The sequence below is a fragment of the Lithobates pipiens genome, unplaced genomic scaffold, assembly GCF_037356315.1.
Source record: "Lithobates pipiens isolate NorthernLeopardFrog02 unplaced genomic scaffold, aLitPip1_a1.2 Scaffold_25, whole genome shotgun sequence".
In the NCBI taxonomy this organism is placed as follows: Eukaryota; Metazoa; Chordata; class Amphibia; order Anura; family Ranidae; genus Lithobates; species Lithobates pipiens.
Window position 1 is genome coordinate 223113096 of NW_027507787.1, and position 21838 is coordinate 223134933.

Genomic DNA, 21838 nt, shown 5'->3' on the forward strand with positions numbered 1-21838 from the left:
CGTCCCGCCCCCTCCCTGTTCCCTGCTACACAACCCAAATTGCAGTATTGGCATATAACACACACACAGACTAATTTGCACCCGTTTTTCAGGGTGAAAAAGCGAGTGTTATACGCCAATAAATACAGTAATCGTTTTTTTTTTAAATGACCTATGCTCCCCGCTGAGACCACCACCTGTGTAAGGGAATTCCACATCCTTGCCGCTCTTACAGTAAAGAACCCTCTACGTACCAAGATCAGATTGGTTGCTGTAGGTTTCTGCAGTACGGTGGATTAGCAACAATAAACCATTTAAGACTTCTTTTTATCACGTTGCAAAAGATAGGTTAAAGTTTGCAAATTGGCAGGTTAAACATGGGATTGCTTTATTGAATTAAACAAGACAATGACCTATTGCAATTGGTCACGGTAGTTGTTCTTTAAGATGTAAATATTGGAACCAAAATAGAAGCAAATGTTTAATCTGTATGTTAACTCGTTCATATCAGCGGCACACTCAATTATACAGAAGTATGATGATGCTTTTTATCTTCTGAGAATGTTTAGGTCCGGGTAGAATGTTGCGCACTGCCTGTATACAGAGTCACCGGTTAGTGTGAGGCCACTGCATGGTATCTGTAACCCGTGGCATCTCTCCTGGTGTACCTGATTACCACAAATGCCAAAATGAGGGCATTGATTACCAGTACAGAGATGCCCAACACATACAAGCTGCTCTGGTCTGTCTTCACATCTTCAGTCTTCTCGCTGACAGAACCTGAGGAAAGAAGAGTCCGAGAATTAGTATATATCTCATTTACAGGACAATCGGAGGGGAACAAGAGAGGCCCGGCCACAGTGAAAACGGCAAATCTCTGTTTGTAATTTGCCTAATAAAGTTCATATGGATTTGAGGCTTCACAGTACTCTGGAAACTAGCTGATGATGCCTCCAGCAATCTGGAGACCATTGGTGGGGGGGGGGGGGGGGGTAATATTAGGCAGGCCATACACCATTCCCTCATCAACACAGGCATTGCCAGGAGAATCGGCAATCAGGTCGGGGCAGGAGGAGGAAGCTGTCCCTGCTGGGAGAAGACAGTGATTGTTGCGATAATCTCGCCGGAACCCAGCAGGCTGGTTGTACCCAAGTTGATTGATCGATACATTCAGCCTACCCACTAACGCTTCGAATCTTCAGCAGGAACCGGCCGAGATTCGAACTGTGTATGGCCAGCTTTAGTGTATGTACATTTTTTGAATATTTTTTCGACTTTCTTTCTATATCTAATTTGATCAGTACATAGGAGCAGCCAGGCATGTACTGGCCATTGGGACTACAGGGAGTTTCCCGGTGGGCCGATGGCTCAGTGGGCTGGTTTCAGTGACAAAGTTATGGCTGCGCGGCTTGCCCTCAACTTCACGCAGTGATGTGAGAAAGATGAGAAAAATACAGAGGAGAATAAGTGAAATAATAAAAGAGTGAGGACTCCTTATGTTATGCTACTTATGTTTTTTTGCATATCGTTTTATATACTGTTTTTTGCTTGTTTGCAAAATTAAAGTGGGCTGGTCTGGATGAAGTCCAGGGCCAAATTTTTGTCCCAGTCCAGCCCTGGGAGCAGCCACATTGGTTCACCAAATACACTGGTTTTATTACCTGCTTTGTAGAGGTGCGTGGTGGTTGTGCTTTCGTGCTCTGCAAAGCTTCCAGATTTAGGCTGGGTTCACACTGCTGCGGGGGGAGATCCGGATGTGATTCGCACCGCAAATCACATCCGATCTCCGTAGCGATGCGAGTTCAGCCATGCAGATAGTATGGCTGAATTCGCATCGCTCCCGCAGCAAACTCGCACGGGACCCTTTTTTTGGTCCGCAACAGAATCGGATCGCATGGGTGTTCACACCATGCGATCCGATTCCTGTGCGAGTCGGCAGATCGCACTGCGATATGCGGACGGATCTGGGGGTGTCATTAACATATCATTGACACTCCCAGCCGTCCGCATAGGGCAGTGTGAACTGCCGGCGGGAGGTGTGCGATGCGGGAAAACGCAGCGGATTTGCGGCGTTCCCGCATCGCAGCGGTGTGAACCCGGCCTTAATTTTTTTAGCCAACCGCTTAACCACTTGCCAACCGCTTTCTGCATATATACTACAAGGCAAGCTTGGCGTCGTACCTGTATGTCGATCCGTACATGTGGTATCGTGGGCGCGCGAGAGCGCCCCTGCAGATCCAGTGGACTCGATGTTCCACCGGCCAACCTGCGATCCTGGTAAAGAGGTATGTAAACAAGGTGGAACCCCCGTTCTGACAGGGGACAACTTATTTCGCGTACACACGATCAAATTGTCCAGCGGAATTGGTCCGGCAAACAGTCCGCTGGACTTTATTATGGACTTGGCCACACGCGGACGCTCCGAAAGTCCGGCGATTTCTAACGCGATGACGTACAGAAAGTACGCCGGGACTAGAAAAAGGAAGTTCAATAGCCAGTAGCCAATAGCTTCCTTCCCGTACTTGCGTCAGAGCATGCGTCATTCTTAGTCCGCCGGACTAGCACACCGACGAACAGATTGTCCGCTGAAAGCCAAGTCCGGCGGACAAATTTTGAGTCAAAACTACTTTCTAAGTCCGCCGGACTTTATGATGAAAAAGTCCGCTGGAGCCCACACACGTTCGAATTGTCCAGGGTAAATGTGGTCCAGCGGCATTAGAGATCTGCTGTTTCTAGCGATCAGGAACAGCGATCTCTGTTTTTGTCCCAGCAAGCCCACCCCCCACACAGTTATAACACACCCAGGGAACACAGTTAACCCTTTAATCGCCCCCTAGTCTTAACCCCTTCCCTGCAAGTGCCATTTATACATTGATCAGTGCATTTTTTTTTTTTAGCACCGATCATTGTAATACTGTCACTGGTCCTCAAAAACAAAGTCTCACTTGTGGCCGGATTTGTCCACCGCAATGTTGCAGTCCCGCTAAAAATCGCAGATTGCTATTAAAAACAATAAAAAAAATTAAAGTCACCCTAAATCTATCCCCTATTTTGTAGACGCTATAACTTTTGTGCAAAACAATCAATATACTCTTATTGCGATTTTTTTTTTTTTACCAAAAATTTGTAGAATATATATCGGCCTAAACTGATGAATAAATGAGTTTTTTTTTATATTTTTTTTTTGGGGGGGGGGGGGATATGTATTATAGCAGAAAGTAAAAAATATATATAATTTTTTTAAATTGTTGGTCTTTTTTGTTTATAGCGCAAAAAAAATAAAAACTGCAGAGGTGATCAAATACCACCAAAAGAAAGCTCTATTTGTGGGGGAAAAAAAAGGACGTAATTTTTTTTTTTTAGGCTACAACGTCGCACGACCGCGCAATTTTTAGTTAAAGCAGCGCAGTGCCGTATCGAAAAAAAAATGGCCTAGTCATTCAGGGGGTAAATCCTTCTGAAGTTAGAAGCTGATTGGCTACCATGCACAGCTGCACCAGATTTTGCACTCCCCAGTTTTAGTAAATCCACCCCTGTAAGTGTATGGGGTTGATTTACTGAAGGCAAATAGGCTGTCAAGGGAATTTTTCCTTAGCTTAGTGAATGGGCTTAAGTTCTGCTGACTTCAAGGAAGGAAAAATACTATAAAACATTTTTTTTTTTCCTTGGACGTGATTGGATTTTCTTTGCAAAGTGAATTTTCACCACAGTCACTAAGCTAAAGGAAAATGATCTTACAAAGTGAAAAAGCCTGTTTGCAGCTAGTAAACCAACCAATATGACCCACTAAACACAATTAATTCTCTGCGTGGCTGATATTTTATCTAGTTCCAGATTTATAGGGGGGGGGGGGGGGGGCAAAAAAATATCAATGATTCTCTATGGAGACGGTTCACATCTTCTCTCAGTTGCCTGAGGCTGGGTTCACACTGCTGCGGGGGGAGATCCGGATGTGATTCGCACCGCAAATCACATCCGATCTCCGTAGCGATGCGAGTTCAGCCATACAGATAGTATGGCTGAATTCGCATCGCTCCCGCAGCAAACTCGCACGGGACCCTTTTTTTGGTCCGCAACAGAATCGGATCGCATGGAGGTTCACACCATGCGATCCGATTCCTGTGCGAGTCTGCAGATCGCACTGCAATATGCGGACGGATCTGGGGGTGTCATTAACATATCATTGACACTCCCAGCCGTCCGCATAGGGCAGTGTGAACTGCCGGCGGGAGTCATGCGATGCGGGAAAACGCCGCGGATTCGTGGCGTTCCCGCATCGCAGCGGTGTGAACCCGGCCTGAAGCCCAACGCCTGAAGCTCAAAAAAGTTCTGCAGCTTTTTTTTTGTGGCTCGAATCTGGCAGATTCGAGTCTTTTTGGCACGTTTTTATTCCCATTGAAGTTAATGGAAACGCTCCATTTGCTCATTTTCGTGCACGTTTTGTTGCGCGTATTTGCGTGATTTTCTGCTCAAATGAAAAAAATTTAAATAAAATAGTAATAATGTATCAATATATAAATGTAAAACAAATACACAAATCACACAGAAAAATCGTCAGAAAAATAAAATAAAAAAAAAGAATAATAATAAATAAACAACGTAAATAAATAATAATAACCTTTCCAATTTACCGCATACTGATACACTTGGTGAGCACGTTTACAATATCAGTTTGTGTATACTGTGTAAATGAATGAATTTTAATGTACATATTGATTACTGAGCATAATGTAACAATAATGATATGTTTTTAACTGCTTCAGCCCCGGAAGATTTTACCCCCTTCTTAACCAGAGCACTTTTTGCGATTCGGCACTGCGTCGCTTTAACTGACAATTGCACGGTCGTGCGACGTGGCTCCCAAACAAAATCAATGTCCTTTTTTTCCCCAGAAAATAGAGCTTTCTTTTGGTGGAATTTGATCACCTCTACGTTTTGTTTTGTTTTTGTGCTATAAACAAAAAAAGAGCAACAGTTTTGAAAAAAACGAATTATTTTTTACTTTTTGCTATAATAAATATCCCCCAAAAATATATAAAAAAACAACGTTTTCCTCAGTTTAGGCCGATGTGTATTCTTCTACATATTTTTGGTAAAACAAAACAACTCAATAAGCGATTATTGATTGGTTTGCGCAAAAGTTATAGTGTCTACAAAATAGGGGATAGTATTATGGCATTCATATTATATATTTTTTTTTACTAGTAATGGCGGTGATCTGCGATTGTTATCTGGACTGCAACATTATGGCGGACAATTTTGACACATTTCTTTGGACCATTGTCATTTATACAGCAATCGGTGCTATAAAAATGCATTGATTACTGTAAAAATGTCACTGGCAGGGAAGGGGTTAAGCACTAGGGGGCGATCAAGGGGTTAATGTGTTCCCTAGTGTGTGTTCTAACTGAAGGGGGTAGGGGACTGTGTAGGGGATATGACAGACAGATCGCTGTTCATACTCTGTATGAACAGACGATCTGCCTCTTCTCCCCCCAAAGAACCAGAAACTGTGTGTTTACACACACAGATCCTGGTTCTCCGTGTGGCACGAGCGATCGCGGGAGCTCGGCGGTGATCACTTCGTGGGCGAGTGGACAAAAGCAAAACCGACATGAAGGCGATTCGCACAGCCGAGCCATGTTGCCGCAACTACAACTGCGGTGGCTGGTCGGCAAGCAGTTAATCTAATGATTACTAGTTGTACCGTGAAATTCCCTGAAGAAGCAGAGATTTTACTTTGCGAAACGCGTTGGATTCTTTTCCTCCTACATGAACGGATACTAAACATGTGGAACACGTATATGACTTTATGTATCATGTTATGCTGTTTATTATTCTAAGATATTTGGATCTTTGTTTGTGATTTTAATGATTTATACTTATTAAACTTTATTTTTTACTAAAAAGTTGTGCTCATCTCAGTGTCAGCCCTACATCCATTAAAGTCCTACTGTTATGGTATTTTTCCCATCATACACCAATAGCCCCTAACCATAAAAAAATATTAAATACATTATTATTATTATTATGATTATTAAAAATAATCATAATAATAAACATATTAATAATAAATAAACACTCAAACCCAAACCAAAAAAAATAAAAAAACTATTACTATATAATATATTACTAAGTAATATAATAGTATTATATATAATATAATAATTATATTATATAATAATATAATATAATATATTACTAAGTAATATAATAGTATTATATATATATATATATATATATATATATATATATATATATATATATATATATATATATATATATATATATATATATATATATATATATATAAAATATATTACTAAGTAATATAATATTAATAATAAATAAACACCCAAACCCAAACCAAAAAAAAAAAAAATTATTACTATATAATATATTACTAAGTAAAATAATAGTATTATATATAATATAATAATTATATTATATAATAATATAATATAAAATATAATATATTACTAAGTAATATAATATTATATTATATATAATATAATAATTATATATATATATATATATATATATATATATATATAATATAATATAATATAATAATTATATTATATGTAATATAATATAATAATTATTTTATATATCATATAATAATTATATTATATTATATTATATTATAATATAATATAATATATAATATATCACTAAGTAATATAATGGTATTATATATAATATAATAATTATATTATATAATAATATAATATAATATATAATATATTACTAAGTATATAATAGTATTATATGTAATATAATAATTATTTTGTATATAATATAATAATATAATATAATATAATCTATAATAGTATTGTATATAATATAATAATTATATTATATAATAATATAATAATTATATTATATAATAATTATATTATATAATAATATAATATATAATATATTACTATAATAATAAAAGCTCAAAATATATCTGATGTTTTCATTATTTGCTACTGTCTGAAAACGTCTCTTCTCATTTCATAATGTTCAAAAGAAACAGGATTCTTCTTGCACATTTTAACAAATACAAAACTTTATAAAATACAAGAATTTAACAAAAGTCATGCATTTCTCCCACACTACAGTAGAAAAATGGAGTATAAAAAAAAAAATATATAGTAGCTGTGAGTAATGAGAGCCGTTTTAAGCTCGGTAATTTTTTAGCACAACCCTCATGCGTGATATGAAAATGATAAAGTGAGGATCTAACCTGCAGCCTCGGAGTCCGCGTGGCGTTTCAGACGGAGAGGACCCAGCACAGCGTTGGTTTTCCACACTTTGGATCCCAGATCTCTGCGTCCTCGTGTGACGCATCCTTGATTGCAGCGGGATCCTGCATCATCACTATCACAGATCACCAGCTGGCACTGGAGGTAGATGGATGGGTGGGTGTTCAGGAATTTGAAGGCACTGAAGCTGAACCTGGCATTGCCACTACCAGATGGGAAGTTATGGTAGGTGTTGTCCTTTACACATCTGGTGAGAAGGACACGATTTTTGTAAGATATCAATTCCTAAAATTATTAACGGGTATGTATAGCTAATAGACGTGTGCAGAACGAAAAATACAATTGTTTTGTTTCGATTTCTTATTCACATAAATTCATTTAGTTAAATATGTTTAATTTGTTTAATTCGTTTTCGCAAATCATTTTGTTTATTCCAAAATTTTCTAAATTTGGTCGAATTGAACTTAGACCCAATCCAAAAAAAAGTAATCAATTCAAATTTAAATTTCATTAGAATTCCAATCTAATTCCATTCGAAATCTAATTTATTCTATTTGAAATTCTAATTTTTGGAAGATGATCATATTCTTTCTATTCTATTTTTTTCTATTCTACTCTTTTCTATTCTATTATTTTCTATTCTATTCGAATTAGAATTTGGGAAGATGGTTATATTGTTGAATTCTTTCTATTCTATTGTTTTTTTCTATTCTATGCTTTCCTATTTTATTTTCTAGTCTATTTTTTTCTATTCGATTCAAATGTATTCTATTTTAATTCAAATTTCACAAGATGATTATACCCTTCTGTTTTATTTTATTCTGTTGTTTTGTTCTATTCTATTCTTTTTTTTTTCTATTCTTTTATTTTCTATTATATTCTAATCTATCCTTTTCTATTCTGTCATTCAAATCTATTCTATTCTTTTCTATTCTCTTCCCGACAACCCTTGCCTGGTGGTTGTCGGGGTCTGCGGGCAGAGACTTATAGTGATCTGGAAGCCCCTTTTAACAAGGGGCCCCCCAGATCACGGCCCCCATCCTAGGTGAACGAGTATGGGGTACATCATACCCCTATCCATTCACCTAAATAAAAAAGTGTCAAAAATAAACACACTACACAGGTTTTTAAAGTATTTTATTAAAGCAGCTCCAGCTCTTCTCCCCTCTCGCCGCTATCTTCTGCTCTTTTGCTTGGCCTTCTCCCTCTGTTCTTCTCCCAATGTTGACTCAACGTGATCTCCCGATGTAATGCTGGGTCCGCCGTGTGCAATGACTTATATTGGCATGGGGCGGGGCCACCCGATGATGTAAGTTAGAGGCCACACCCCTTGAGATGTCATCACCCGGGGCATTATGGGGTGATGACATCTCAAGGGGCGTGGCCTCTAACTTACATCATCGGGTGGCCCCCGCCCCATGCCAATATAAGTCATTGCACACAGCGGACCCAGCATTACACTGGGAAATCACGTTGAGTCAACATCGGAAGAAGAACAGAGGGAGAAGGCCAAGCAAAAGAGCAGAAGATAGCGGTGAGAGAGGAGAAGACCCGGAGAGGGGAGAAGACCCAGCAAAAGAGCAGAGGATAGCAGAGAAGACTCGGAGAGAGGAGAAGATCCAGAAAAAGAGCAGAAGCTAGCGGCGAGAGAGGAGAAGACCTGGAGAGGGGAGAAGACCCAGCAAAAGAGCAGAGGATAGCAGAGAAGACTCGGAGAGAGGAAAAGACCCAGAAAAAGAGCAGAAGATAGCGGAGAGAGGGGAGAAGAGCCGGAGCTGCTTTAATAAAATACATTTAAAAACCTGTGTAGTGTGTTAATTTTTGACACTTTTTTATTTAGGTAAATGGGTAGGGGTACGATGTACCCCATACTCATTCACCTAGGGTGGGGGGGGCCTTGATCTGGGGGGCCCCTTGTTAAAGGGGGCTTCCAGATCACCATAAGTCCCTGTCCACAAACCCTGACAACCACCAGGCAAGGGTTGTCGGGAAGAGACCCTTGTCCTCATCAACATGGGGACAAGGTGCTTTGGGTTGGGGGGCGCAAGGGCCCCCTCTGCCCCAAAGCACCCACCCCCCATGTTGAGGGCATATGGCCTGGTATGGTCCAGGAGGGGGGGGCGCTCGCTCGTCCCCCCTCTTTCCTGACTTGCTGGGCTGCATGCTCGGATAATGGTCTGGTATGGATCTTGGGGGCAAAATTTTGTCGGGGTTCCCCTTCAAGATTCTCAGCACACAAGTCGCACCGCAAGTTGGATCATCTTGATCCGACTTCTGGTGAGACTTCTATTCAAATCAATGGGCTCCCATAGGGAACCACTGATTTTGAATAGAGACAGAGAAACGCAGCTGAAAGCTAGCGTGGCTAAACGGGTATCGACGCCAATGCAAAATGCGAAACATATTGCGTTTTTAACGCCCCTTTTTTCCTGCCGTCGGTACTAGCTTTGCAGCTCGTTTTTTAAAATGTCCGTGGGCATGTAGCCTTATAGTTACATCTTATAGTAGCACCTTAATCTATAACGCATGTATTTGCAGTTTTTTGTCTTATTTAGTGGTATCTACTATAGACCACATGGTATACATGTATCCCTCTACTATAGGCACACACATGCAATTTTGTCGTTTGGTTGTTTGTCAGTTTGGTCAAGTTCTCCCACACCTTGAGCCACAAGTTTACCAGGCAAGCATACACGTTGTTGTTTATATGTAATCCGTCTCTGTGTACTCCTCCTGGAGAAATGTTGTTTTAATCATAATTCATACTTATATAGATATATACTACATTGAATACTTACACATGTACTCTCTTGTTTTTAAATATACCAGCACCTACCCAGTATCTGTCCTGAGGAGGCTAATATTTCAGTGAAACGCGTCGACCAAGTTTTTAGCAAGTTTTTGGAGGCATTACTGGATCAGAAATTTTTCTTTCACCTAGATACAGTAATAAATGAATCTTTGTACCGTAAGTCCAGTCCTCTGTTACTGCATTATTGGGTAAATGGTAACTGTGTGCATACAGGGTGTTGTTTGTATGTTGTTTATATGTTTTTTAATTATGTTGTGATAAAATTTAGATTTCTTTACTGATTCTCTCTCTCATAATGTGCTCACAAAGTCTGTTAATTTTTTGACTAGGTCAATCCTTGAATATATATTTTGGATGTTGGCAGGGGCGGACTGACCATTCGGCCACTCGGCACTGCCCGAGGGCCCCAGACCACTAGGGGGCCCCATCAGGGTTGGCAGCCTCAGTAAAACCAGGGACAGTATGTAAAAATCTGTGTTTTTTTTACATCTGTCTCTGAAATGTCCCTTACCGACATCCTTTTGGTCTAAAAATCCAGAGATTATAGCTGCCCCACCTCTCCAGTACCTTCTCAGCCAATAGAAACATATCTGTGTATACTGTGTGTACATGTATGTGTATACTGTGTGATTGTATACTGTGTGTGTGTATACTGTGTGGCCCCATAATCTCTGATTGCCTGGGGGCCCCATAATCTCCTATTGCCCAGGGGCCCCATGAGTCGTCAGTCCGCCCCTGGATGTTGGCATGGTGAGGGTCCTCCCTACTTGCTGACTTTAAATTCCAGAAATGTTTCATATTGCTGCTCATTATATAATGCTTTGAAGGGTATTTGAAGTTGTATATATATATCCTGGGGAGCACTCCAGCTGAGCAGCATTATGGAAGACCTGGGTGAGAATAAGAGGAGGTTATGGTTGGCTTTCCTTTAGTAGTGGCAGTGGCTTCCTCAAATTCTTGTCCCTGTCTCCGACTGTGCATTGCACAATGACCTGCTAATGTGAGCTGCATGGTAATAGTAGCAGCCAGCAGAGTCTGGTGAAACTGGTCAGGCCATCTTTCTGACCACCTCCTATGGCCTGCATGTCTTGCTAGCAACAGCTGGACACCGAAATAGTGGTGAATCCCCTAAAGCACAGGTGTCAAACACAAGACCCGCGGGCTGAATCCGGCTCTCCAGGCCATTTCATGTGGCCCTCACACCTCTCCTGCAGCTCCAGCCCTCCTCTGTTCCTCCTCCAGACCCCTACTTTCTGCTTTCAAGCAATGCATCCAGCTTCTTCCCAGCAGCAGCATAAGGAAAGGGGGTGCACTGTGATGTTAGGGAGAGTAGGGGACTCAAGTTCTGATGGTGGGGTGGCTCTTGACATCTAATTTAAGGGGAGGGGATGCGCTGGACATCTAATCTTACAGATACAACCGGCCCCTTTGAGGACAATGTTAATGCTGATGCGTGGCCCACAATGAAATTGAGTTTGACAACCCTGTCCGCAAGGATATTTCTCAATGACATTGACTAACTACAGGATCTGATAAGTATTTCTTTCTTCTGGATATGAAATTGCCTATATATATATATCACTTACTTTGGATTACAATGAGACCTTGTGGGAGCGCTGTTGGTGGTGTTTTGTTATGACAATGTTCTTATGATACAGTGCGAGGAAGGCAGCTCAGGACATGGATTGTTTCATCAATGACTGTGTGGAATTCTAAAATTCATGCTATTTACACTTAACACTTGTTCCTGATATTCGTACCTCCTCTGGACCACTGTCATAACCTCAAGTAATTTCAACTACACACCATCTTCCCCATTGGTCTTCCAACTTGTCCGGAATATACAGACTTCGTGGAAATCCCGTAATCCATCAATTTATCATTTTACAAAACAGGATTCTTGAAGCTTTGCCCCTTCGTTTGGAGAAATCACTACTACCCATTTTGGTGCCATACATCAATATACTACCTACACCCTTTCCCTCTACATGACCAGGGTGGATGTGGGGGATTTACTTTAGCTACAATTTTTGAATTTTTGTGGTTTGAGCTGCACGACCCGAGAGGTGGCCATGATGTTTTATTAGTATGCATGATTGTACGATGACTTTATTCTGTCAATTTCCCTAACCTTTCTCTAATACATATTTTGATAATTTGATATACAGCAGGCTATGGCATTTTTTTTGTTCATTATTGGTGATGGTTGAGCCTAATCTGTTTTTGAATTTTTGAGTAACATGCATAGTAATAGTACTCTGCTCTCTGCTCCTGGTTGCTAGTCTTTTTTGTAATCAACACAATACAATCTCCTGAGCTCAGGAACTTGGTCAAATGAGTAGGTGGTGTAGCCAACCCTTTTGGAAAAACATGGAATGTCGCAGGTCTTGCTGCCCTCTTCAGAACAATGGGTATCCTTAGAACTGAAACATACAAAAAGAGAAGGAGGGTGCACCGACCTTGTGCATTACCAAAGACAACATTTATTTAAAAAATATAACAAGAATAATACTCACAAGAACAAGCTTTAAAATAAGGCTTACCAATACTCCCGCAATCACGAAATAGTATCTCTAGACACCTGCAACCTGGACGAGATGTTTGGAGGAACCAGATGGCATCACAAATGGTTTACTCGTTACGAGGGAGAACCCTCTTCTTCAGAGCCACAGCAATGGTGGCATTGCTGTAGCTCTGAAGAAGAGGGTTCTCCCTCGTAAAGCCACATCAATGGTGGCATTGCTGTGGCTCTGAAGAAGAGGGTTCTCCCTCGTGAAGCCACATCAATGGTGGCATTGCTGTGGCTCTGAAGAAGAAGGTTCTCCCTCGTAACACCACAGCAATGGTGGCATTGCTGTGGCTCTGAAGAAGAGGGTTCTCCCACGTAACGCCACAGCAATGGTGGCATTGCAGTGGCTCTGAAGAAGAGGGTTCTCCCTTGTCCCACCACAGCAATGGTGGCATTGCTGTGGCTCTGAAGAAGAGGGTTCTCCCTCGTAACGCCACAGCAATGGTGGTATTGCTATGGCTCTGAAGAAGAAGATTCTCCCTCGTAACACCATAGCAATGGTGGCATTGATGTGGCTCTGAAGAAGAGGGTTCTCCCTCGTAAACACCACAGCAATGGTGGCATTGCTGTGGCTCTGAAGAAGAGGGTTCTCCCACATAACGCCACAGAAATGGTGGCATTGCTGTGGCTCGGAAGAAGAGGGCTCTCCCTCGTGACACCACAGCAATGGTGGCATTGATGTGGCTCTGAAGAAGAGGGTTCTCCCACATAACGCCACAGCAATGGTGGCATTGTCATGGCTCGGAAGAAGAGGGCACTCCCTCGTGACACCAAAGCAATGGTGGCATTGCTGTGGCTCTGAAGAAGAGGGTTCTCCCACGTAATGCCACAGCAATGGTGGCATTGTCATGGATCTGAAGAAGAATGCCGCAGCAATGGTGGCATTGCTTTGGCTCTGAAGAAGAGGGCTCTCCCTCGTAACACCAAAGCAATGGTGGCATTGATGTGGCTCTGAAGAAGAGGGTTCTCCCTCGTAAACACCACAGCAATGGTGGTATTGCTGTGGCTCTGAAGAAGAGGGTTCTCCCACATAACGCCACAGCAATGGTGGCATTGTCGTGGCTCGGAAGAAGAGGGCTCTCCCACGTAATGCCACAGCAATGGTGGCATTGTCATGGATCTGAAGAAGAATGCCGCAGCAATGGTGGCATTGCTTTGGCTCTGAAGAAGAGGGCTCTCCTTCGTAACACCAAAGCAATGGTGGCATTGATGTGGCTCTGAAGAAGAGGGTTCTCCCTCGTAAACACCACAGCAATGGTGGCATTGCTGTGGCTCTGAAGAAGAGGGTTCTCCCTCTTAACGCGTAAGCCGTTTGAGATGCCAAACGTCTGGTCCAGGTTGCAGGTGTCTACAGATGCTGTTCGTAATTGCTGGAGTATTGATAAGCCTTATTTTAAAGCTTGTTTTTGTGAGTATTATTCTTGTTATATTTTTTAATGAAATTTTATCTTTGGTAATGCACAAGGTACAATGCACACGAGGCGCGCCCTCTTTCTCTTTTTGTATGCTAGTCATTTTTTTAAACTTTGGGATGTCGGTTAACTATCTTATATTTAGAGACAGACTAACCCTCCCCAGGAAAAAATAAATAAAAAATAATGAAACACGTCTAAATCAGTATCATCTACTTACCCTTTTCTGATGAGATCATAATTCGGTGACTGGAAATCAGCTTGTGGAGAGGCAAAGCAGGTGTCTACAAACACAGTGAGGTTAGCATCTGAAGACTGGACTGTAGCTTGGAGGAACACAGACTCACTAAGGTCAATAAAATATGGAGAGTCCTGCACTGGAGTGATGAAGTCCTCTGTTGGGTAGAAGGCCAGACTAACATCATACTCTCCAGACTCTGTCTGTTCCTGGATTATGTCATCCTCGGTCACATACATAATCTCAGCAATGGAGTCTTTCTCCAGCTCGCAGGTGACAATGACCTGCAGCTGCTTACGTCTAGTGATTGTGCCAGCTGCACTTGCAAAGATGGTGTTTGTGTAGTAAATTGTATGATCCTTCACCTGCGTTTAAAAGAAAAGTATTTAGAACATTAAGCAGATGCTACCATGGATACATTTCTGGTATATTTGGAGATATAGTGGCGTCATATGATCCATTCTGCAAATATGCCATGATGGATTGCATAATCATTAAAAGTACACTATATTGTCAAAAGCACATAAAATAAATAGAATGAAATAATAAAAATGTGAAAACAAAACATAAATACAGTAAAACCTTGGATTGCCAGTAATGCGGTTTACGAGCGTTTTCGCAATATGAGCTGTTTTAATAAAAAAATACTGACCGATTTGTGAGCGTTGTCTCGCAAGATGAGCAGAATTCAAGCCTCTGGGGTGTGCAGTACTGCATGTGGCCATAGGTGCGGGGGGCGTGGCGCTCAAAGACACTTGGAGCCGCTTGGAGATTCTTGGAACCCGAGTGTCTCCGAGTGGTCTCCGAGCATCTCCAAGTGTCTCCCCCACCTCTGGCCAGATTCGGTACCGCATACACTAGCAGTCTCTTCTAGCAGTGACATTGGAACAATATATCTGAGTTTCCATTGATTCCTATGGGGAAACTCGCTTTGATATACAAGTACTTTGGATTACAAGCATGCTTCTGGAACAGATTATGCTTGTAATCCAAGGTACTACTGTAACAAAAACTAGAATGTTTATATTACAAAAAGTCTGCAAGTGTTGTGATAAGTCTAATATAGTCCTGGATTATGACCCTAACAAGGTACCATCCTGAAAGAAGCATATACTGTATTGTGGCAAAGTTAGTGGGACTTTACATGTGCCTTGTAGGGGTATTTTTTGGATTCTTCTGCCAGGATAACCATACCTTGACAACCAAACTGTAACTTTTTTGAAAAAGTTTAGTCTTTCCTCTTTTTTAAAATTCAACTTTTAAAAATCACTAGTTTTGGCATTCCTTAGACCCCACAATGTACATGTATAGTCCCACTAACTTTGCTGCAAAACAGTATATGCTAATATAATCCTGGTTACGATCTCCACCATCCGCCACCTTAGACCCCTTTCACACCATACCGCCCATACCACGTTTTACCGCCAGATTTGCGGCGCATTTTGGCCGCTAGCGGGGCGCTTTTACCCGCCGCTGGCGAGAAAGAGTTAAAACCGCCGGCAATACGCCGCAATAGCGGCGTTTTGACGGCGGTATTACAGCGCTGCCCCATTGATTTCAATGGGGAGCAGCAGTGGAGGAGCGGTAAACACCCCGTTCCAAAGAAGCTGCTTGCAGGACTTTTCCCTGACGCCCTGCCAGCGCACCGCTGTAGTGTAAAAGCCCTCGGGGGTTTCACACTACAAACAATGGTGCAGCTTTTTTAGGGCGGAATTTCAGGCGCTATTTCTAACGCTATAGCGCCTGCAAAACACCCTGGTATGAAAGGGGTGTTACAGTGATCTTGTACATCAGTGCCTCCACCAAAAGCTGAAAAACTCGCTTACCAGCTCCTGTAGACCCCTCATTACAACGGGTCCCTTGCGCTTATGGCTTAAAGCCAGCCAAGGCCTTTCACCGAATCTTGGAACTCTCCTGCACTGCAACGTCGCTTGTCACCATATGGTAGGCATAACATTTCTTTCTCTTAGATGCTGACCAAATAAATCAGGATGCACAGCAAAATAGAAAGGTAAAAAGCCTCGTACACATGATCAGACTTTGACGGGAAATGTCTGATGACAGGTTGTTGGTAGAAAATCCGATTCCGCAACATGGCTGGTTGATGAACTGCCGCTCAGAAACAAAATGAAAAGCACAAACTGAAAAGCGCAAAATGAAAAGCGCAAATCAACACTCACCAAACTTCTACTAACACGTGGCGCTAAAGAGCTGAAAAACAACATAGTATATCATTATGTTCATATTTGTTGGCCGACAATTCCTTGCCGCTTGTATGCAAGACAAGTTTGGGCTGAGGCCCTTCGGACTAAAGTCCATGGTTTTGTTGGCCAACAATCCAATCGTGTGTACAAGGCTTTAGAGTAGTGAGGTCGAACCTTGGCACCCCAGATGTTTTGGAACTACATTTCCCATGATGCTCATGCACTCTGCAGTGTAATTGAGCATCATGGGAAATGTAGTTCCAAAACATCTGGGGTGCCAAGGTTCTCCATCACTGCTTTAGAGCATTGACTGCATCTGCACCTGAGAGGTTCCTGGCTTGGAGTAGATATGCAAAAAGCACCTTAACCCCACCTTTGCAACCACCAAACATGTCAGTTTCACAGTGTAATGCTGCGTACACACAGCCGGACTTTGACGGACTAGGTCCGATGGAACGAATCCGCCTGACAATTCGATCGTGTGTGTGGGCTTCATTGGACCTTTGCTGTCTAAAAATCAGACGGACTTGAGATTTAGATCATGTTTCAAATCTTTCCGACGGACTCGAGTCCAGTGGAAAAATACGGTCATCTGTATGCTAGTCCGACGGACTAAAACTGATGCTTGGGCAGCTATTGGCTACTGGCTATGAACTTCCTTATTCTAGTCCGGTCGTACGTCATCACATTCAAATCCATCAGACTTTGGTGTGATTGTGTGTGGCCAAGTCCGTTCGTTTGGAAAGTCCGTCGGAACTCCGCCGAAAGTCAGTGGGGAAGACCGTCGGACCTAGTCCCTCGAAAAGTCCAGTCGTGCGTACGCGGCATTACTCAGCATGCAGAAATCAAAGAACCTTCTGTACCACTCAGCAGCCGGTCACCATTGTGTGACATCCATGACGGTCCTGGCTCTACAGGAGCTGGTAAGCGAGTTTCTCAGCCTTTGGTGGAGGCACTGATGCACAAGATCAGTGTAAAGCCCCATACACTCTATCAGTTTTTCTGAATCTGAAGATTTTTTTTTAAATCTTCAGATTTACCAAAACCATATAATATGAGGTCAAACCTTAGGAGTTTCAATGTGTATGCAATCAGGCCGGCCCTTCTACTACATGGTTTTGGTAAATCTGAAGGAAAAACTCAGCAGAAAAACTGATAGTGTGTATGGGGCTTAAGGTGGTGGATGGTGGAGATCGTCACCAGGATTATATTAGACTTATCATTCATCACAACACTTGTGGACTTTTTTCAATATAAATATTTGTTTTTTGTTTTGTTTTCACATTTTTATTATTTAGCGTAAGTCTATTCTATTTGATGCGTTTTTGAACTGTGCTTATGTCCCACAGGAGAATCGCTGCTTAATTAATACATTTACTAATGTTTTCTTGTGTTTTTGAGGTTATATATTAGCACAGTTTTTTTTCACTTTTTTTTTTAACTTATATTGTCAAAAGTATTGTGACACCTGCCTTTACACGCACACATGAACTTTAATAGCTACCCAGTCTTTAGTCCGTAGGGTTCAATATTGAGTTGGCCCACCCTTTGCAGCTATAACAGCTTCAACTCTTCTGGGAAGGCCGTCCACAAGGTTTAGGAGTGTGTCTATGGGAATGTTTGACCCTTCTTCCAGAAGCGCATTTGTGAGGTCGGGCACTGATGGTGGACAAGAAGGCCTGGCTGGCAGTCTCCGCTCCAGATCATCCCAAAGGTATTCCATCAAGTTGAGGTCAGGACTCTGTGCAGGCCAGTCAAGTTCTTCCACCCCAGACTCACTCATCCATGTCTTTATGGACCTTGCTTTGTGCACTTTGAAAAGGAACGGACCATCACCAAACTGTTCCCACAAAGTCAGGAGCATTAAATCAGCCAAAATGCATTGGGCCAAGCCCAACACTCGAAAAAAAAAAATTAAAAACTAGGATAATGGTGCTGTAGTAAGTTGCCCAAATAAAAAAAATATTTTTTTTTTTCTTGATATCACTAGAAAAAAAAGCCTTTGCAAATTTGTTTTCCATAACTCCATCAGTATCACCAGCAAAGCAGCTTCATTATTATCCCATTATAGAAGAAGAGAATTGTGCGCTGCGTTTCCAGATTTCATAATTTGGCGCGTCACCAATGTTAATTCTCCATTACGAATGCTAGTTTACAAGACCGACCGCTTCCGGCTCATCCTTGCTTCCAAGCATGCGTGTTTGTATTTTGGACTTTTGTCAGACAGACTTGTGTACACACGCTCGGAAAATCCGACAACACAAATTTGTCAGTGGAAAATTTTAAAACCTGCCATCCATCATTTGAAATGATGGATCCGACAAATCCGACAACAGCTTGGTGAATGGTATCAGCAATAAAAAAAAAAACATAAGATACAAACAAATGACTTTTATTTGTCTTCAACATAATCGCCATCCTTCACAACACACTTTTGCCAACGTTCATAAAGCTTCTGGAAACTGTCAGCCAAGGCCTCTTTAGGAATCGATCGCAGAACCTCTGTCCCACATTCTTGGATTGCCGCCACGTCCATGACACGGACGCCTTTCATGACGCTCTTCAGGCGGGGAAGCAGAAAGAAGTCCGCAGGCACCAGATCAGAGGAGTATGGTGGATGATCAGGAACAGGTACGCCATGCTGAGGCAAGAATTGGCGCACGGTGAGTAGGCGAGTTATCCTGCAACCAGGGCTGCTGATAAGGCAGTACAGCCAGCCCTTCTGTACTGGGCCTGGGCCCCATCAGTTCAAAAGGGGGGGGCCCGGGCACCTGTTGAGCAAGAGAGCCGGCTGTACTGTCTTTTTGCACCAATCCTCTTCTGCCTCCCCCTGCAGTGCTGACAGCTTCTCCTGCTCTTTCTCCCTTTAGCTGCACTGTAGGAGGATTGGTCCTAGCACATGTGCCCCCTCCATCTGCTGTCCAGACCCCTCCCCGTGTGCCCCATTCACACATAGAGCTGCTGGCTTCCCTCCTCTCCCGCTGGCAACTGCTATGGGCACACACGGAGATGTTTCAGGATGAAGAGCGGGGCAGGGGGCTGGTAAATATGTAATTTACTGACCCTTTCCTTTCCTGAATGAACACAGTGAGTAATCTGTACCAATCACTGCTGTGTTCATTCACCACTGAAGCATAGTAAACTGTGGTTATTATGTTTTAGTTTGTTAATGAGCAGGAAGCCTCAGAGTGCTTCCTATTCATTCATCTGTGCAACTGAGGCTGCAGAGGAAGGGACTGATAAATCTATGTCCACAATCATTCATCTGCGCAACTGAGGCTGCTGAGAAAGGGACTGATAAATCTATGTCCTCAATCACTTTTGGACAGGGGGGACCCTGACAGGTAGGCTGTATGGGGCCCCATGATTTCTAACAGCAGTCCTGCCTGCAGCAACATTAACTGTTCAGTCCTGTGCAACTCTGGCCAAGGAGGTTTCCATCCGTTTTGCTTTCTGTTCGCCTGTCAGGTTGCGCGGCACAAACCGTGAACAGATCTTCCACTTACCCAATTCTTCGTGGAGGATGGTGCGCACTGTGTCCTTGCTAATGCCCAATTCCCCTGCCATCAATTGTAGAGTCAGTCGCTGATCTCGTGCCAGCAATTGTCGCACACTCGCTCAAGCGCTTCTGAGGTTTTAATCAAAGTGGAAAGAGCAACGAGGGTGGGGCGTTAAATGAAGTGCGGAATTGCAATGAGATAAATTGGTGAACAATTGGGAAGACTGATCACCAACTGAAGTTTTGCTTGTTGAAGGCTGAACTGAGCGTGGCTCATCCTCAGTCATTTCCTTCTCACCTTAAACACATTTTCTGCTCGCGGCTTCCATCCCGTAGACTTGCAACATTTTGTGCGTTTCCATTGCCTTTTTCTGACAATTTGTAGCAGAACTTCATAAGCACTTATTGCTCCATTGCACCATGGCCCTACCTCTCCCACTGACTACGTTCAACTGCCCGCAGCTGGTTTACCCTGATGGTCACATGTACTCCACGCTAGGTGGCGCTTCTCGACTTGTCGACCAGATAGCCACGTGCATCCATGTGACCCTGGCCCATGTTGCCATTGAGATATCGGACCATTCACCAAACTTTTTAGATACCCTTCGTATAAAAAGGTACAACTTTGCTTGCCTAAAGATTTGTAAATTAATGCACATACTCTAATTTTCCACTCATCTCTACTATGATTTAGGCCTACATGGCTTAAGGGAGGGTGACCATACTTCAAGGTAACAATGTTTCCCAGACAGCATTTTGTCACTCACTAATTGGTTTTACTGTCAACAAAGCAATGTCAGTTTCAGTTTTCTTATTCCCGGAAAGGTTAGCTTGTTGAACACCTACCTTCTTAACTGTACCACAGCTTGTGAAGGGGACGTCAAAAACAATAGGATTGTCGGATTTAGGAACACACGTTTTATCAATCAATGTCAGCTGATTTGCATTGTATCCCAACGAAGTGATGTAAGCTGGATCGAGAATAGCAGTCAGCGAGTCTCCAGAGCAAGACAATGAGCCTAGAAATAAGAAAAGGTCAGAGAAACAATGAATTTTAGAGAAAGAACCTAGGGTAACAAAGTATCAACAGAATAGGGATCAGTTGTAAGTATCTAGCCCTCATTATTGGAATCCTGCTGGATTCCAGGTAGTTCCTAGCCCACGTACACACGGTCAGAGATTTTGGCAACCAAATCCGTCGGATTTTGCCCGTCGGATTTTGTGCCCGAAACTGTTGCATACACACGGTCGGGCCAAGTTGGCGAAAAATCCGATCTTTCAGAACGTGATGACGTAATTTTGTTACGATGGGACTACATTCAGGCTAATAGCCAATAGCTTTGATGTAGGAATTTGATCTGAGCATGCGTGGCACTTGGTCCGATGAAAATGCTCTACACATGATCGGATTAGGTCCGTCCGGCCCAGTTGGTCGGGAAATCTTTCCAACATGTTGGAAAATTGGGTCGGACGGAGATTCGGACGGAATCAGTCCGATTCATACCACACACAGTCGGATTATCTGACGACACGGTCCGATAAGACTCATTCCGACAGATTCTCCGACCGTGTGTACAAGGGCCTAGACAGCACCAACACTTTCTTGGGTATGGATACATTTGGTCTCCCCATCTTACATATGCTCTACAAAATATAAATGGAGGCTCGTTACTTACCACACTTTTCCTCAAAAAAAGTCATCAATTTTAAAAAATTTTGTTAAAGCAATGATCTAGCAGCTTTTGACTTTACTTGACTTTACTTGAGTTTGGCTGTTCTTTGATCAGCAAGCCTCAGCCCATTAAATATTCAGTCCATCCAAAAGTGATCTTTTGGTTATAGATGGAGGCTCTTTACTTACCACTTTTCCTC

At 42.4% G+C, this 21838-nt stretch overlaps 1 protein-coding gene across 1 annotated transcript in view; it reads right to left on the reverse strand.

Annotated features, from left to right (window-relative positions):
• Positions 1-342: 342 nt before the first annotated feature.
• Positions 343-21838, reverse strand: part of CUZD1 (CUB and zona pellucida like domains 1) — a 59376-nt gene continuing 37880 nt past the window's right edge. The window contains exons 6-9 of the mRNA XM_077455594.1: positions 20813-20985; positions 14246-14628; positions 7214-7479; positions 343-759 (exon numbers count right to left, since the gene is read on the reverse strand). Of these exons, the coding sequence (XP_077311720.1) occupies positions 593-759; positions 7214-7479; positions 14246-14628; positions 20813-20985 (989 nt within the window). The 3' untranslated portion in view covers positions 343-592. The remainder of the gene's footprint in view (positions 760-7213; positions 7480-14245; positions 14629-20812; positions 20986-21838) is intronic.